Source organism: Lipotes vexillifer, unplaced genomic scaffold (genome assembly GCF_000442215.2).
Source record: "Lipotes vexillifer unplaced genomic scaffold, Lipotes_vexillifer_v1.1 scaffold230, whole genome shotgun sequence".
Taxonomy (NCBI): Eukaryota; Metazoa; Chordata; class Mammalia; order Artiodactyla; family Lipotidae; genus Lipotes; species Lipotes vexillifer.
In genome coordinates this window covers 7,736,196-7,752,954 of record NW_006775143.1, presented here as the reverse complement: position 1 = coordinate 7,752,954, position 16,759 = coordinate 7,736,196, and the positions used below count along the sequence as shown (strand labels likewise).

Sequence of the window (16,759 nt, the reverse complement as noted above, 5' to 3'; positions counted from 1 at the left end):
GACACTATTACAGTAGAAGTTATAAATAGTTTTATATTACAACATAATGTAATATATTATTGTTGCTTATATACTGAGATATTATTTATATTCTTCTCTACTTTGAAATTATAATAGTTGTTAGATAGCATTCAGTATTCAAAAGTCAATATTCAAAGACTACTCTCCCCATCATCATCTTTTAACTTGTCCAAGGAGGAAGTCTGTTGCCTACATTGTCAAATAGCTTTGAAAAATATTGCCCTATAATCCTCTCATGTGTTTATCTCCCAATATTGTAAGTAGATGAAGAAATGGACAACCAATGAGTTTTTTTCAAATCATGCAAAGAAAATCAACATTATAAGTCTGGTTCAGGAAACCATAAATATTCTAACTTGGCTTATAATACTATGAATAAAATTACTTTTAATAAATTTAAATCTTCCCTTTACTGTATGGCAAAAAATATGTTACAAATAAATAAGAAATGAATGGAGCAACAGGTTCAGATAGTGGTTAGTCAAAGGATATGTGAAATAGGAAGAAATTTTGTTTTGAAAATACAATTGAGTGCTTCTTAAGGAATAATGAATAACTTTACACAGGAGATACTTGACAAGCACTACCTCAGCCAGGTGATAAAGGTCAATATCAATAGTGAGAAATTATATTGATAGTAGTACCCTTGTTATGATGTGATGAAATGGCACTCTACCTGTGGTCTTCCTCCCAAAAGCTATAAACCCAATTTAATCATGATAAAAGCATATGACAAATTCCAATAGAGGAGCATCCTACAAAATATTTGACCAGTGCTCTTCAAAACTGTCAAGTCATCAAAAGCAAGGAAAGTCATAGAAAATGTCAAAGCTAGAAGGAGCCTAAGGAAATGAGACAAATAAATTAAATGTAGTATCCTGGAAGAGATTATGCAACAGAAAAAGACATTAGGTAAAAACAAAACAAATCTGGGCTTCCCTGGTGACACAGTGGTTGGGAATCCGCCTGCCGATGCAGGGGATACGGGTTCGTGCCCCGGTCCGGGAAGATCCCACGTGCCGCGGAGCGGCTGGGCCCGTGAGCCATGGCCAGTGAGCCTGCGCGTCCGGAGCCTGTGCTCCGCGACGGGAGAGGCCACAACAGTGAGAGGCCCGCGTACCGCAAAAAAAAAAAAAAAAAAAAATCTGAATAAACTATGACTTTAGTTAATAATGTATCAGTGGTGATTCATTACCTATAACAAATGTACCATACTTAGCTAAGATGTGGGAAACTGGATGTAGGGGGTATATGTGAATTCTCTATACTACCTTTCCAATTTTTCTATAAATCTAAAACAGTTCTGAAAAATGTCTCTTTGACATAAATCATAGCAACATGTTTTTGAATCTGTCTCCTAAGGCAAAAGAAATAAAAGCAAAAATAAACAAATAGGACCTAATTAAACTTGAAAGCTTTTGCACAGCAAGGGAAAACCCCAACGAAACAAAAAGACAACCTACAGAATGGGAGAAAATATTTGCGAATGATATGACCAGTAAGGGGTTAATATCCAAAATATATAAACAGCTCATACAACTCAGTATCAAAAAACCCCCAAACAACCCAATCAAAAAATGGGCAAAAGGCCTGAATAGACATCCTTCCAAAGAAGACATACAGATGGCCAACAGGCACACAAAAAGATGCTCAACATCACTAATTATTAGAAAAAACAACAATAAGATATCACCACTCACCAGTCAGCTATCATAAGTCTACAAATAACAAATGTTGGAGAGGATGTGCAGAAAATGAAACCCTTGTACACTACTGGTGGGAATGTAAGTGGTGTGGCCTCTATGTAAAACAGTATGGAGGCTCCTCAAAAGCTAAAAATAAAGTATTATATGATCCAGCAATTCCACTCTGGGGTATATATCCAGAAAAAATGACAACACTAAGTTGAAAAGATATATGCACCCCAAATTCATAGCAGTAGTATTTACAATAGCCAAGATATGGAAGCAACCCATGTGTCCGTAACAGATGAATGGGTAAAGAAGATGTGGTATATATTTAGAATGGAATCTTAGCCATAAAAAAGAATGAAACTCTGCCATTTGCAGCAGCATGTATGGACTTAGAGAATATTATGCTTAGTGAAATAAGTCAGATGGGGAACAACAAACACTGTATGATACCACCTACATATGAAATCTAAAAAGTAATACAAACGAATGTATGTGCAAAACAGAAACAGATTCACATAGAAAACAAACTAGTGGTTACCAAAGGGGAGAGGAATGGGGCGGGGGGCAAATTAGGCATATGGGATTAAGAGATACATACTATTATGTAGAAAATAGATGAGCAACAAGGATATATTGTATAGCACAGGGAATCATAGCCATTATCTTGTAATAACTTTTAATGGAGTATAATCTGTAAAAATACTGAATCACTATGCTATGTACACCTGAAACTAATATAATATTGTAAATCAAGTATACTTCAATAAAAAAGAACAATTTATATTTTGAAAATTATAAATACTTGTGTCCCTCACAATCTAAAAGCAATTTATGTACTTGAATTAAGCAGCAGTGATACAACAGATTATAAATCTTGGAAGTTTATATTTCACAGAGTGGCTGGACTCTTGTTCCACAAGCACATCTGTAAGATATTCCAATATTCATATTTTCCATGAAAACTTATACATAGCAAAAAACAAAGCAAAAATTACATGAGAGTGAATATCATGGCTATCCTCAGTTATTTGACGTGATTTAATGAACTACCCAGTGATTGTATTATCCTTAGTCACATTAGACCAAAAATTACTCCATCCCTTTTTTCCTCTTTAAGATCAGTGTGTGATGGGAGCCACCCATTGAATTAGAAAAATCAAAATTCCATTCCCTTTTGTTTTCATGTCGTGTTTGTTTTTCCCATTTCTACTGTAACAAATTACCGCACACTTCGTGGCTTGAAACAACACAAATTTATTATCTCCCAGTTTCGGAGTTCAGAAGTCTGAAATAGGGCTCTTTGGGCGAAAATCCAGGTGTTGGCGGGGCTGCATGCTTTCTGGAGGCTCCAGAGGAAAGTCTGATTTCTTGCCTTCCCTAGCTTCTCGGAGCTGCCTGCGTTCCTTGGCCCCTTTCTGCATTTTCAAAGCCAGCGGCTGTGTCACTCCATACTCTGCCTCCACCGTCACAGCTCATCCTCTGATCCTCCTGCTTCCCTCTTCCATCTTTTAAGGACCCTAATGATGACACTGGGTCCCTCTGGATAATCCAGGATACTCTATTTTAAGATCCTTGACATCTGCAAAATCCCTTTTGCCATGTAAGGTAACATATTCACAGGTTCTGGGGATTCAGACATGGATCTTTGCTGGGGGTGGGGTGCTTTACTCTGCCTAATATACAGATTTAGCGTAAAGGATATTTGGTCATAAAACTCACTTTTAGGTTGACGCTTCCTCTCAAATTTCTTTCTTTTGTCCTAATTCCCTTCTCAACATTCACATTGCATGTCATTTAGTGAGATAATATATGTAAAACCTGTATTTTTACAGTTTGAATCTTTTTTGTTTCCTTATGTATCCCAAGGAACTAGAACTGTGCCCGGCACTTGTTAGGCACTCAACAAACATTTGATTAATGAATGAACAAATAGTTAAGTGGTAGTTACTTCTATAAATATTTAACTCTTTCTCTTTTTTCCCATTTTTTAAAATTTAGGTATAGTTGATTTACAATGTATTAGTTTCAGGTGTACAGCAAAGAGATTCGGTTCATACACACACACACACACACACACACACACACACACACACATGCTCTTTTTCAGATTCTTTTCCCTTATAGGTTATTACAAGATATTGAATATATTTCCCTGTGCTATACAGCAGGTCCTTGCTGTTTATCTGTTTTGTATACAGTAGTGAGTATCTGTTTATCCCTTTCTGCTAGTCGCACTTATGTGTGTGTGTGTGTGTGTGTTTTCATTATCTAGCTGTTACTTCCCAGTAAATATGGGGCAGAACTCATATCTTGGGTAATGATATACACTTTCCTAAATAAATTTTATGTTTGGTCTCATCAACAGACATCACCTTTTGAAGTTATTTTTGAAGGACTCAGCACTGCTTTGATTATTGGAGCCTAGGAAAGATTAGAATATAATGTTAGCTTTCAATTCCCAAATAAGCTTATTCTGTTATTCAGAACTCAATCGAATTTCCTCTTACCTTTAGTCTACTTCCTCCATTGGTAAGCCATCTGTTTGATCATTTAATCATAGCCAAAACATCACAGATGGGGCCCTAACCTGCCATAATCCTCTGCGACCCACAGGCTCTTTGACACCCGGTACAGCATTCGGGAGAACGGTCAGCTCTTCACCATCCTGAGCGTGGAAGACAGCGATGACGGCATTTACTGCTGCATAGCCAACAATGGCGTGGGAGGAGCTGCCGAGAGCTGTGGAGCTCTGCAAGTGAAGATGAGTGAGTAGGAAAGAGAATCATCCATTGATTTCAAAGCTGACTTGGTACATTTTGAAGCAGGCAGTAAATAGAGCCTCCCGCATACCTGCATATTCAGGCAGCCAGACAAGTTCAAGTTCAAATCACAACCTTGAGACAGTCCCACACCTCTTATTCCTGCCATCAACCACCATCCTACAGGCAAGCCTCACTGTTCTCTACTGTCTCCCATTTTCATGCCTTTATATGTCTCTTTATTTGCGCCACCCTGACACCTTTCACCAGGAACTTCCCTTTAGAATCTTTACCCCATACCTTCAAAACAGTTTCATTGCAACCAAACACCCTTTTAATCTAAAACCTCTTTGCAGACACTTCTCCTACCCTTTTGCCTTGTTTCAAACTTGATTTTCTTGAGCGACTTTTCAAACTTGAGTGACTTTTCTGCTTAAAGAGAGGCTATTTCTTCCCCACTTCGTATCAACAAGGCTAGCATGTACTGATGTTTCGTTGTGGCTTTTAAGCCATTATATTTTGTATTCCTGTGCAAAACCTTTCCTCTCATGAGGGCTTTTGCCATTTTGACATTCTCTCTAACTCTATTCATCAAGTCAGCTACTCGCTTCTAGGTCCTCTCCCATATTTCTCAAAGATTTTGATTCCAGATTTATTAAATTTCTATCCATTCCTACTCCTGCCATTATCCTAAGCGATTTCAACAGCCATGATTCAGAGCCACTATCCACTTCATCCTATAGCTCCTTGACCTTCACAAGTCCAGTGATGTTTGCCTTAACTCTTTATCAGTCAACCCAATCTATGACCTTGTCACCCCCAGGAAATGGACTGTATTTCAAATCTTAAACCTCAGTAGGTCACATCCTGAACATGGACATTTCTATTTCCAGCTCTGTCCGATGAGGAAACTAGTTTCCCACACTCGTGATGTGCCTCCAAACAGAAGGCACAAACTCCGTCTGTCTCCTTCTCAGCTAAGAACAGAGTCTAGCTCACACCCTTCCTTCCATTTCATACGATCACCATCATGGTCATGTTCTCCTGCCCTTAACTCCATTGGAGGGGTCTCTGTTCCATCGACCCCGCCAATGGGCACTTCATCCAATTCTCTCTTCACTTTTTTCTCTGTCCTACCTAGTGTGGCATCATCATGCAGCCCTTACCAGCATCCTCAAATCTCATGACCCCCTGTGCTGTAGCACCTGCTGCTTGTAAACTCTCAACCTTGTAATGAAGTAACCTTTATTTTCTCCTCTCTGACGTCACAGTACTGATGGGAAAAATCACAGAAACATGCATATTGGCCCCATACAAAGCATGGTGGAATCCAGTTCCACCCGGAACGTTTGTGATGAGTTTTTGTTGTTGATTTTATCACTATTTCTTACATCTTTTATCTTCTCGTTTTATTGTTATTGTTTTGCTGGAGGAAGTGGTTTGCTGCTTCTTTTCAGTGTGAGTACGTGAGATGTATTTTCTGAATGTCTGTGTGGCTGAAGGTCTTTATTTTGCACTCCAATTTTTTCTCCTCGTATTTCCTACATATCTATCTTGATATTCTACTTTCTAGGAGATTTATTTGGCTTTTCCTTCTGTATCATGAATTTGGTCTTCAGTATGACCATTCTGCTATTCTGACCTTATATTCTGTAATTTGATCTTAAAAACCCGTATTTTTAATTTCTAGGTATTATTTTTTCCCTGACTGCTCCTTTTCTTCATAGCCAACTTTATGTGTATGATGCAACATTCACTCATCTAAGGATACTATTAATGCATTTTTTTTAAAGCATTTTCTTCTTTCACCTGCTTTATTTCTGTTTTCTTCAGGCTAAGTTTTGATTTTCTTTTGATTCTCTTTCTTCACGTTCATGGTTGTTCTCACATGTCTGTTAATCTTTTACGTTTGATCACACCTATAAATGCTGTCCGAGATTAACTATAATAGGTATGTAGTGGGGCTAGTGGGACATCGTGGGAAAGCTGATCTGGGGGTTCTGAGGGCAAATAGGTTGGGATGTACCCACAAGCAGGCTTTCTTTCAGCATGTGGGGCAGTAAGAACACCAAGTAAGGAGGTTGGGATGTTCTCTTTTGCTGAAGAATGAAGGTGTGATTCCGAAGACAGAGTACATTTAAGTATTTCACTACTTTGCGGTACTACTTTTCCTTTGAATACTACTCATATTTTCCTGGCACTAAATGTTCTTGACTTTGGTTCTATCCTAAATCCTCTTTTTTTCTTCTCTCCTCCTCTTTTCTCCACTCTCTCCTTAGGAAAGCTCACCCATTCAGGTGGGTATACACTGGTGTGGCCATCCCAACTGTTAAAATTTTGGAATGCTTCCACACTGCCTGCTAAAGAGCTGATTCCTGAGACCCTCAAGGTCCCCACCCCCATCGCTACTCCAACTACCCTCAGACCTCCTTCGGGAGTTCCCTCCCCCAGATTCCTTATGGTCCAACAACTAAGGGTTCAGTCTTGGCATAGCAGGACACTTCCAGCATCCCACTTCAACAAGATGACCAGTTCTGATTAGTCAGTGCTCATGGCTCCACCTGAATCATGCTCCCTTAGGGTGGGGAATCCATGACTCCACGTCAATACTCAGTTCATTCCTAGTTTTCTTAATATTCAATTGCCCACAAAGGTTCTCCTGACCTCTCACCAGCAGATGACAAAGACATCTATTTCATTGAGAAGACAGGAGTTATTTGCTTTAAGCAAAGTTTTTCTGCCTAAGACATTATCTGTGACTCAAGTTTGCCATAGGGATCAGTTCAGGGAGCCTAATGGAAGGAATGAATAATACTCTGACTATATCACAGATGTATCAACTCCTAAGCTAAGCTTTTGCCAATAGCTGTATGACAACTCAACTCACAATTGAGGTGCCTAGTCATTATCTAAATGTAGGTATTCACTGTCATTGATGAGAATGAGCATTGTATGCTTTAGATCGCAAAGTGACAACGTTGATATTTTCCTATAACATGTTTAAAGCCTGTCTTGTATCTTTGCCACACTGCAGGATCATACCACCTCTAAATGGCAATAAATGGCTACATTAAAAATCAACAGACCGGGCTTCCCTGGTGGCGCAGTGGTTGGGAGTCCGCCTGCCGATGCAGGGGACACGGGTTCGTGCCCCGGTCCGGGAGGGTCTTGGGAGTCCACCAGCCGATGCAGGGGACGTAGGTTCGAGCCCTTGTCCACGAGGATCCCACATGCCACGGAGCGGCTGGGCCCGTGAGCCATGGCCGCTGGGCCTGCCCGTCCGGAGCCTGTGCTCTGCAACGGGTGAGGCCGCAGCGGGGAGAGGCCCGCGTACCGGAAAAAAAAAAAAAAAAAAAAAATCAATAAACCATGCAGTCTTTGCAAATATCACTTATAACCACCACCAAACCATGTCCCTCCAACACACACACACACACACACACACACACACACACACACACACACACACACAAATTGAAGTAGAAGAGCAAAACTCCTTATTTCCTGCTCTTCTACGTCAAAGTAACAAATTGATTATGGCACATGACCTGGAAGAAATAAAATGCATCTATTTCTCAGTAGTCTCTCCTGCAAAGACAGTCTTTGTTTTGTATCTGTAACATAAGATTCCTTAGGAAATAAATGTAGTTTTCATTATTTTATGAATGTTTCAAATAGTAAAATAATTGGAATCCTGAACTTGTCAATACTTCTATGCAATAGATTTAATAACGTCTTCCTCTGAAAGCTCAATGTTGGAGAATAAAAATTAACTGACATAAACTATTTCTTCTGAAAAAATTAATTTAGGAGTGTTTCACAGAACAGTATACACAAGTTGGCTTTGCAGAGTAGAGTTACTCTGAATTGTATTACAGAATTTCTCTGATTACAAGTATAGTAACATTTGATTTGTTTTCTAGAGGATAAACGTATCTAATTTTTAATCATCAAACTTAATAGTCAAATTAAGATGGAAACCAAAGGGAAAGTAGGTCATAACTCAGAATTATACAAATAAAACTTATATCAAAACTTTACTTTCATATGTTTTCATGCCTGTTGCTATGAATTACGTAATGTTGAATTGTTATCAGTTTTTTGTTTTTGTTTTTGTTTTTTTTTTGCGGTACGCGGGCCTCTCACCGTTGTGGCCTCTCCCGCTGCGGAGCAGAGGCTCCGGACACGCAGGCTCAGCGGCCATGGCTCACGGGCCCAGCCACTTCACGGCATGTGGGATTCTCCCGGACCTGGGCACAAACCCGTGTCCCATGCATCAGCAGGCGGACTCTCAACCACTGCGCCACCAGGGAAGCCCCTATCAGTTTATTTTAATCAACTTTTTATTAACTATTTTTAAAGTGCAGAATACTATGATAATTATAAACTCCTAATATGTTTTATGAACTGATTTTTCAAATAAGATAAAACAGAGATAACCTAAATTTTCAAAAATGATTTGTTTGATAGCCACTAAAAACATGTCTTAGCATTTGGCGAATTCTGTATTATAATAAGCCTAAGAATATTTTTAATGTATATTTATAATTAAACATAAACTTAGAAACTCTAAGTTTAATAAAGCCATATTGCTTTTTAATTTTTAACCTTCATTTCCCTTTAGAACCTAAAATAACTCGTCCTCCCATAAACATAAAAATAATAGAAGGATTAAAGGCAGTTCTACCATGTACTACAATGGGCAATCCCAAACCATCAGTGTCGTGGATCAAGGGGGACAGTGCTCTCAGGGTAAGTGACTGTTATGTTAAAACATGTATATACAACTAATGAAACTTCAAAGCTTTTGCACAGCAAAGGAAACCATAAACAAGACCAAAAGACAGCCCTCAGAATGGGAGAAAATATTTGCAAATGAAGCAACTGACAAAGGATTAATTTCCAAAATTTACAAGCAGTTCATGCAGCTCAATAACAAAAAAACAAACAACCCAATCCAAAAATGGGCAGAAGACCTAAATAGACATTTCTCCAAAGAAGATATACAGACTGCCAACAAACACATGAAAGAATGCTCAACATCATTAATCGTTAGAGAAATGCAAATCAAAACTACAATGAGATATCATCTCACACCAGTCAGAATGGCCATCATCAAAAAATCTAGAAACAATAAATGCTGGAGAGGGTGTGGAGAAAAGGGAACACTCTTGCACTGCTGGTGGGAATGTGAATTGGTTCAGCCACTATGGAGAACAGTATGGAGGTTCCTTAAAAAACTACAAATAGAACTACCATATGACCCAGCAATCCCACTACTAGGTATATACCCTGAGGAAACCAGAATTCAGAAAGAGTCATGTACCAAAATGTTCATTGCAGCTCTATTTACAATAGCCCGGAGATGGAAACAACCTAAGTGCCCGGAGTAGCCCTCGCTCGCCACAACTAGAGAAAGCCCGTGTGCAGCAACGAAGACCCAACGCAGCCAAAAGTAAATAAATAAATTTATAAGAATAAATAAATAAATGCAAGGGGTGGGATAGGGGGGTGGGAGGGAGGGAGATGCAAGAGGGAAGAGATATGGGAACATATGTATATGTATAACTGATTCACTTTGTTATAAAGCAGAAACTAACACACCATTGTAAAGCAATTATACCGCAATAAAGATGTTAAAAAAAAAAAGTATATACAACACATTTTCAAATACAACAATCCTTTGCAAACTCAGTCACACACTTATAAACTTAGTATAAACTTGTTTCCATGTACAACATTTAACCAAACTTTAATATTTCTGTTCCCATATATGCAAATTGTAAGGCATTCCAGTTGGGGCTGAGTAGGGGAAAAAAGAGATAGGAACCAGTAGTGTTAAGGATGATAAAGGAGGCAAAGCAGAGCAAAGCTACAGTCTTTTTTGTTGGTTGGTATTTGAATCATTTATTTTTCAACATTGAATCTTTGAGACTCAAGAGATTTAAAAAATGGAACTAAGCTCCAAGCTTGAGACCTGACAAATAGTTTCTGGGAGGAGAGAGAGAAATAAGGTTTGGAAGAAAAGGAATGAGAACATTCTGGAGTGAAGTTAGAGCATCAAGACCCAACACTGGTGAACAAACCACCTTGACAACAACCTCAATCACGTACAGTAGTCAAACTTGAAATGCATTATTCACATGCTTATTTTGTACTGCTTTGTATCTACATTTATTGATAAATTACTATACTGCATCACCATCGTCTCTTTCCATCCTTATATAACCTACCAACTGTGAACTCAGTGAGGTCAAAGACATTATGTTTTTCATATTTCTGTACTCAGAGTATTCCACGGGGAATACATAGGTGTTGATATATGTCAATTAATTGAAATAAAACATAATATCAATTAGCTTTGTTTTATTTAAAATAAAACAAATAATTTTCATTTTTTATGGTAATCTATATAATTTTCTGGCTTTCCTTTTGTTATATTTTCTACAATAAAAGCAGGCGGTGGCTCTATATATACTACTGAATTTAGAGTCCCCAGAGAGAAGACAGATGTAACATTTTAACTATAAAGACCAGTTTTTGTATTGTCTGTAGAATTTTCGAACTTTTCAAAGGATATATATTCCCCTAAGGATACCATATAGGCAGTAAGCGTAGCTGTTAAAAGCAATGCTTTTAATCAAACAGACCTGGACGTGACTTTTTTAGATATCAAAGAAACTCCTAAAATAAGGCTTGTTGATGTAGGACATCCAGTAAGCCTTGGGGTCCTCATATAATGAAAGAAAATAAAAATAACTATATCTTATGGCATTGTTATTAAAATTAATTTCGGTAATTTAATACTGTCTCATTTATTATTGTATGTTACCCATAATAAATGCCAAATAAATGTTAAAATAATATTTTTGATAAGAATGATAGTGATGACTAGATGAAATATAGCAAATGTGTCCTTGACAGACCTATGGCCATTTTTAATTCATGTCCCTGTCCCTGGCAGGAAAACTCCCGCACTGCGGTTCTTGAATCCGGGAGTTTAAGGATTCATAATGTGCAAAAGGAAGATGCAGGACATTATCGATGTGTGGCAAAAAACAGCCTCGGGACGGCATATTCCAAGTTGGCGAAGCTGGAAGTTGAGGGTAAGGAGCTGCGTTCCTTCCCATTACAGTGCTAGCGGAGGGCCTCACGCTCTACTGTGAAGCATTTCAGCTTGCAAAACAGCGAGGCAGTAGGAAGTTCATTTCCCTCATTTATTCCAGATATTAGACCGTTAGGTCAACACTCAAAAAATTGAAACGAGAAAAAAACGTTCCTTTGTATAACAGGTCATATTCCATCTATAGCCCATCAATTAACCAAAACCGACTGAAGTCACTATAATACTAAAACAATAGGATATCATTTTAGAACGTCTTCTCGGCTTGGACAATTCTCCCTTGTTTATAAACTTGAAGATATTCATTTTATCTTTTTTCAGCGTAAAAGACGTGTCTTAAAAATGTATCAAAAAGAAACGAAAAAAAGTAACTTCTTTCCAATTGTATTGTCACAGAGGGTTGAGAAAAATATAATACTGGCTCAAAATGTATAACCCCAAATGGTCCTACTTCTATGAGTTACATTGTCAAAATATTTTCCGTTTTTTAAAGTGTTCCTTTAAAGTCAGTTAATCCAAAAACTGGTTGTGAAATATCTTCACTGGGAAATCAGAATCCAGATCGAGCTAGGGATTCTATCCATTTGGTCCTCAGCTCCTTCTTGACCTAAAATTATAACATATTTTGCTTAAAAATAGAAACTACCAGCGTGCCTATACGAGGTGAGTAAACTGAGTGCAAAACTCTTCCCAGCTCCTCCTGTTACAGGCCTTAGAATTAACCTCTGTGGCTCTCAGTTTTCTTATCTGCAAAGTGGGGTTTGTTGTGAGTATTCAATGAGATAAGTTACTGGTAGCATTTAGCAGAGTGTCTGACGCTTTGTAAAACTCAGTAAATGTTGACTATAAGAGTTATCACTTCCTTTTCTGCTTTTCTGTTATCTGATTGATAAAGTGATTGTCACACACTGGCACAAATTACAGTTCGGCTGGGGAAGACTTCACAGCTTCTCCATAGCTTACTTTGATGTCACCCTTCTCTTAGGCCAAAATCGACCCTTTCCTACATTTCTTCCTTCTCAATCGTACAGTTTTCTGTTAGCTCCTTTAAGATTATCTTTATTTCCTAGCTAGACCTTCTTCTCACAGCTTTAATGATCTCATTTCAATTAACTGTTCATGGAAAGGAATGAGGGAATAGTTGGAGGGAACAGTGGTTGTCAGATGTAAAAAGAATATATTTTTCGCACAGCTGCTAGAATTTAATATCTTTTAAATTATCAGTGCTATTTAAAGCTCAGAATGCAACAACCACCTGATGTAACTTATTGAGTGAAAATTAAATAAACATACAAACACACTCAGTCCCACTTTCAGACACAGTGAATGTCTGCCTAGATCCAGTGTTTCCTTGAACTATATGTGGAGGGACACAGAACCAGTGTTATCCATTTGTGTACAAGATCATAAACATTTCCCTCTTCAAGGTATGAAATATGAGCCCACTGAATTATAACATCAAATACTGATTGTTTAGGTTACTGTCTTCAAAGATATTAAAACCATTTGGTTTAGCTTTGGCCTAGAGAAAATTATCACAGATCTCATTAGTTGGAGTTCAATTACACAGTTTGGTCTTGCCTTGCCATTTAGTTTTGTATCATGCCTATCAGTAAAACTGAACACTCTCCTTTCTTCCAAACACTGAAACGATCATGCTCATTGTGTTAGTAAGTAATATATGCTAGAGATTTTATTAAACTTGCTAGTACTGAGAGCTCATAATATCATTTAAAGTTACTCTACCAGTAGGTAAGATGCTCATTTTAGCACGCATGTCTATTTCTACTCCATTCTAATCCTTATTAGTCAATAGACACGAAAATATGTGACATGCTTAGCACAGCTGCTGGTATATAATATGCATTTAGTAAATGGTATCAACTATAATTATTACTATTAGAAGATAAATTTTGCCGAAAATCTGCTTTGGCTATTGAAGCTCTGAAAAATTGGCTTCCACCTAAAGAAATAGTGGAGGCATGTCCACAAGATATAATGCAAACATGACCTATTTTAAAGGAAGGGCCAATTCAACCAACAACTCAGAGGAGGTGAAAAAGCAACTAAGAAGTCACTGGAAGAATCCCATTGTGCCTTCAAATGCCTGCTGTCCTGGCAATGGTGAGGGCTAAAGATGAAGCTGGCCATGGTCAGTTAGGACAGATGAGCATTTGCTACGTATTATATCGGTAACTCTGCAAATTAGTTTGAGCAAATCAGAATGAGAGCCCTGTAAGTGCTATTTGATGTGGGGCTACATTGAGGGCAAATAGGTATGTCAGGGAAAGATATGGTTTGTCTGCCATTGTGAGCTTCTAATGAGGTTAAGCATGCCAGGTTATGGATTTAGTACAGTGTGTTTGCTAAATCTTAGCAGCCATAACAAACATGAAAGAAACACCCTTGGACACAGAAGTAAAGCTAGCTCCCTTTCTAGATTGCCATCCTCAGGCCGCCGGGACTCTGGAATGGCAATGTAAAGATATTCTACCCTGACGCCTTGCCTTAAAAGATTCAAACAGTGGCATGCAAAATTACTGATGGAACCATCTAACTCAACCATGACCAAACATGGATGTTTTTCGAAAAGGATGAGCAACGGGATGGCTAACATTTTAAAATCCTAAATGCTTTACACGTATTATTTTATTTTAATTTTCACTAATAGTCACTGAGGAACGGCCTGTAATTGTACCATTTTAGGAAACCGAGGAACACAGAGGATAACTAATTCACTCAAGGCTGCACAGATAGAGGCACCTAAGAAATGGGGTAACACTGAATACTGTCTGTTCTATTAAAAAACGAGAGAATCATGTGTGACATTGTCAAGAGTAATGTCAGAATGGGGATGGGGAAGAAGCCAGAATTCTGTGAATGAAGGAGAACAGGAACTGAAAAAAAAGAGAGACAGTGTATGTAGACAATTTTTTTCGATAAATTTGGCAGAGAAAAGAGATGAGTCAAAAAAGTTAGCAGTAGTTGGAGGCATCTTTGGCACATAGGAAGCGTGGTTGTGCATGATTTCTCTTTTTAAAAGATTGAAATGTTTAAGAAAAAACATGGACAGTGTTAAAATATTAACGAGAGGGAACCTAGAGAGAAGGAAAATTTGAATATACAGGAGAGAGGTGGAATGTTCAAGGGACTGTGGTGCTTGGGAAGGCAAAAGAGATGTATTCAGCAATAAACTTTATATAGGGGGTGACCGCATGTCCCAGTTTGCCCAGGACAGTTCTGGTTTACACCTGTTGTCCTGGAATAATTATTAATAGAGTCCTTCTTTTACTTTCAAAATTATCCCAGCTTCAGTGGTCAATTATATGATTACTCAGACAGGAAGAAGAAACTTCCTTCCTTGTAATAGGGAGACGGAGAAAAGAGGCGTCTGCCAGTGTAAATGAGTTCATAAGTTGGGCAGATGGAATTTGAGAAAGCCCTGTTCTGATGGGCTCTATTTCCTCTCGGAAGTAGGAAGTAAGGTTATCTTCTGAAAATACTTCTGTAAAGGGGGGCAGAGGGATGAGGAGAGTGGAAAGGTTTTAAAATAGCTGTGGGGAACGGGGGAAATGACTCACAGGGAAACTAGGCTTGCTGGGCAACATTCAGATTTTAGCAGAGAACAGGACTATGAAGACAGAGTGGCATCAATTTGCTTCACTGCAGGTTTTCCCGCAGGGCTGCTCAGCAGTACAGGTATAAGTTGTAATAAGTAGAAAGCCAAATCCAAAGGCAAGGTATAAGCGTTGGAGTTTTGCCAGGAAAGAAAAGAGGGCAAAGGATTTGTGAATATTGTAAGAGAATGCTTGAAATGATGACTCATGGAATCTTTAGGTACTAAATACACACACCTGGGATTAGACACTTAGAACTGCAGCAACACGGCCAACAAGACAATATGAAAATCTTCCTACTACAAACAGCCAGAAATGCCGGGTTAGTTGTTACAGTTTATAACATAGTTGTTATAGTTAGTTTCATAAGGAAAAAATGGAAATATTGAGAAGTCAGGAACGAATAGAAATTGGAAAAGCAGAGCAGTAAGATCATGAGCTGGTTGGGCATATTGTCCTCCACGTAATGAGACAAGTGCCCATTTCTATAATGTAGAAGGTTGGTTTTAAGACTCTTAAAGGGAAGAAGTCAAGGTCTTGGGTCCCTGTGAAGTGGAAGTTAGCGCTGATACCCTTGTATAAAGCTGAGAACCACGGAAGTGAAAAGATAGGCCAGAAAAATGCTACCCATTGGCATAGAAAGACAACACAGAGGCTTGTCTTTCTCTTCATAAGAATAGCCAATATTCATTCTTCATAAGAATGAATAGCCAACACTCAGGACTGTATCTCAATTAGATTTGGTTTTGAATTCATGCTGCCAGCACAGCCAGTCTGGGAATCCCCAGTTGGAGAAATTAACATAAAAGTTAGTCCCAGGTCTTCCCAAAAAGACATAGAGATGGCCAACAGGTACATGAAAAGATGCTCAATATTGCTAATTAACAGAGAAATGCAAATCAAAACCAAAATGAGGTATCACTTCATACTGGTCAGAATGTCTATTATCAGAAAGTCTACAAATAATAAATTAGAGAGGGTGTGGAGAAAAGGGAGCCCTCCTACACTGTTGGTGGGAATGTAAATTGATACAGCCACTATGGAAGACAGTATGAAGGTTCCTTAAAAAACTAAAAATACAGCTACCATATGATCCAGCAATCCCATTCCTGGGCGTATATCCAGAAAAAATGAAAACTCTAATTCAAAAAGATGCATGCACCCCAATGCAGCACTATTTACAATAGCCAAGACATGGAAACAACCCAAGTGCCCATAAACAAATGACTGGCTTAAGAAGATGTGGTATATATAAAATGGAACATTACCTGGCTATAAAAAAAAAAGTGAAATATTGTCATTTGCAGCAACATGCATGGGCCTAGATGATATTATACTTAGTGAAGTAAATCATTCAGAGAAAGACAAATATGTGGAAAGACATATGTGGAATCTAAAAAATAATACAAATCAATCAACATACCCAACAGAAAGAGATTCACAGACACAGAAAACAAACTTATGGTTACCAAAAAGGAGAGGGAGAGAGGGAGGGACAAATTAGGAATAAAAATACATAAAATAGATAAGCAACAAGGATTCACT

General features: G+C 38.3%; 1 protein-coding gene across 6 annotated transcripts in view; it reads left to right on the top strand.

Moving 5' to 3' along the window:
- The window catches only part of MUSK (muscle associated receptor tyrosine kinase), a 95,240-nt gene that overhangs the window by 19,144 nt on the left and 59,337 nt on the right, over positions 1-16,759 (top strand). For all 6 annotated transcript variants that reach the window (XM_007449781.1, XM_007449784.1, XM_007449783.1 and 3 more), the window contains exons 3-5: positions 4,329-4,480; positions 9,099-9,226; positions 11,439-11,580. In XM_007449781.1, the coding sequence (XP_007449843.1) occupies positions 4,329-4,480; positions 9,099-9,226; positions 11,439-11,580 (422 nt within the window). The remainder of the gene's footprint in view (positions 1-4,328; positions 4,481-9,098; positions 9,227-11,438; positions 11,581-16,759) is intronic.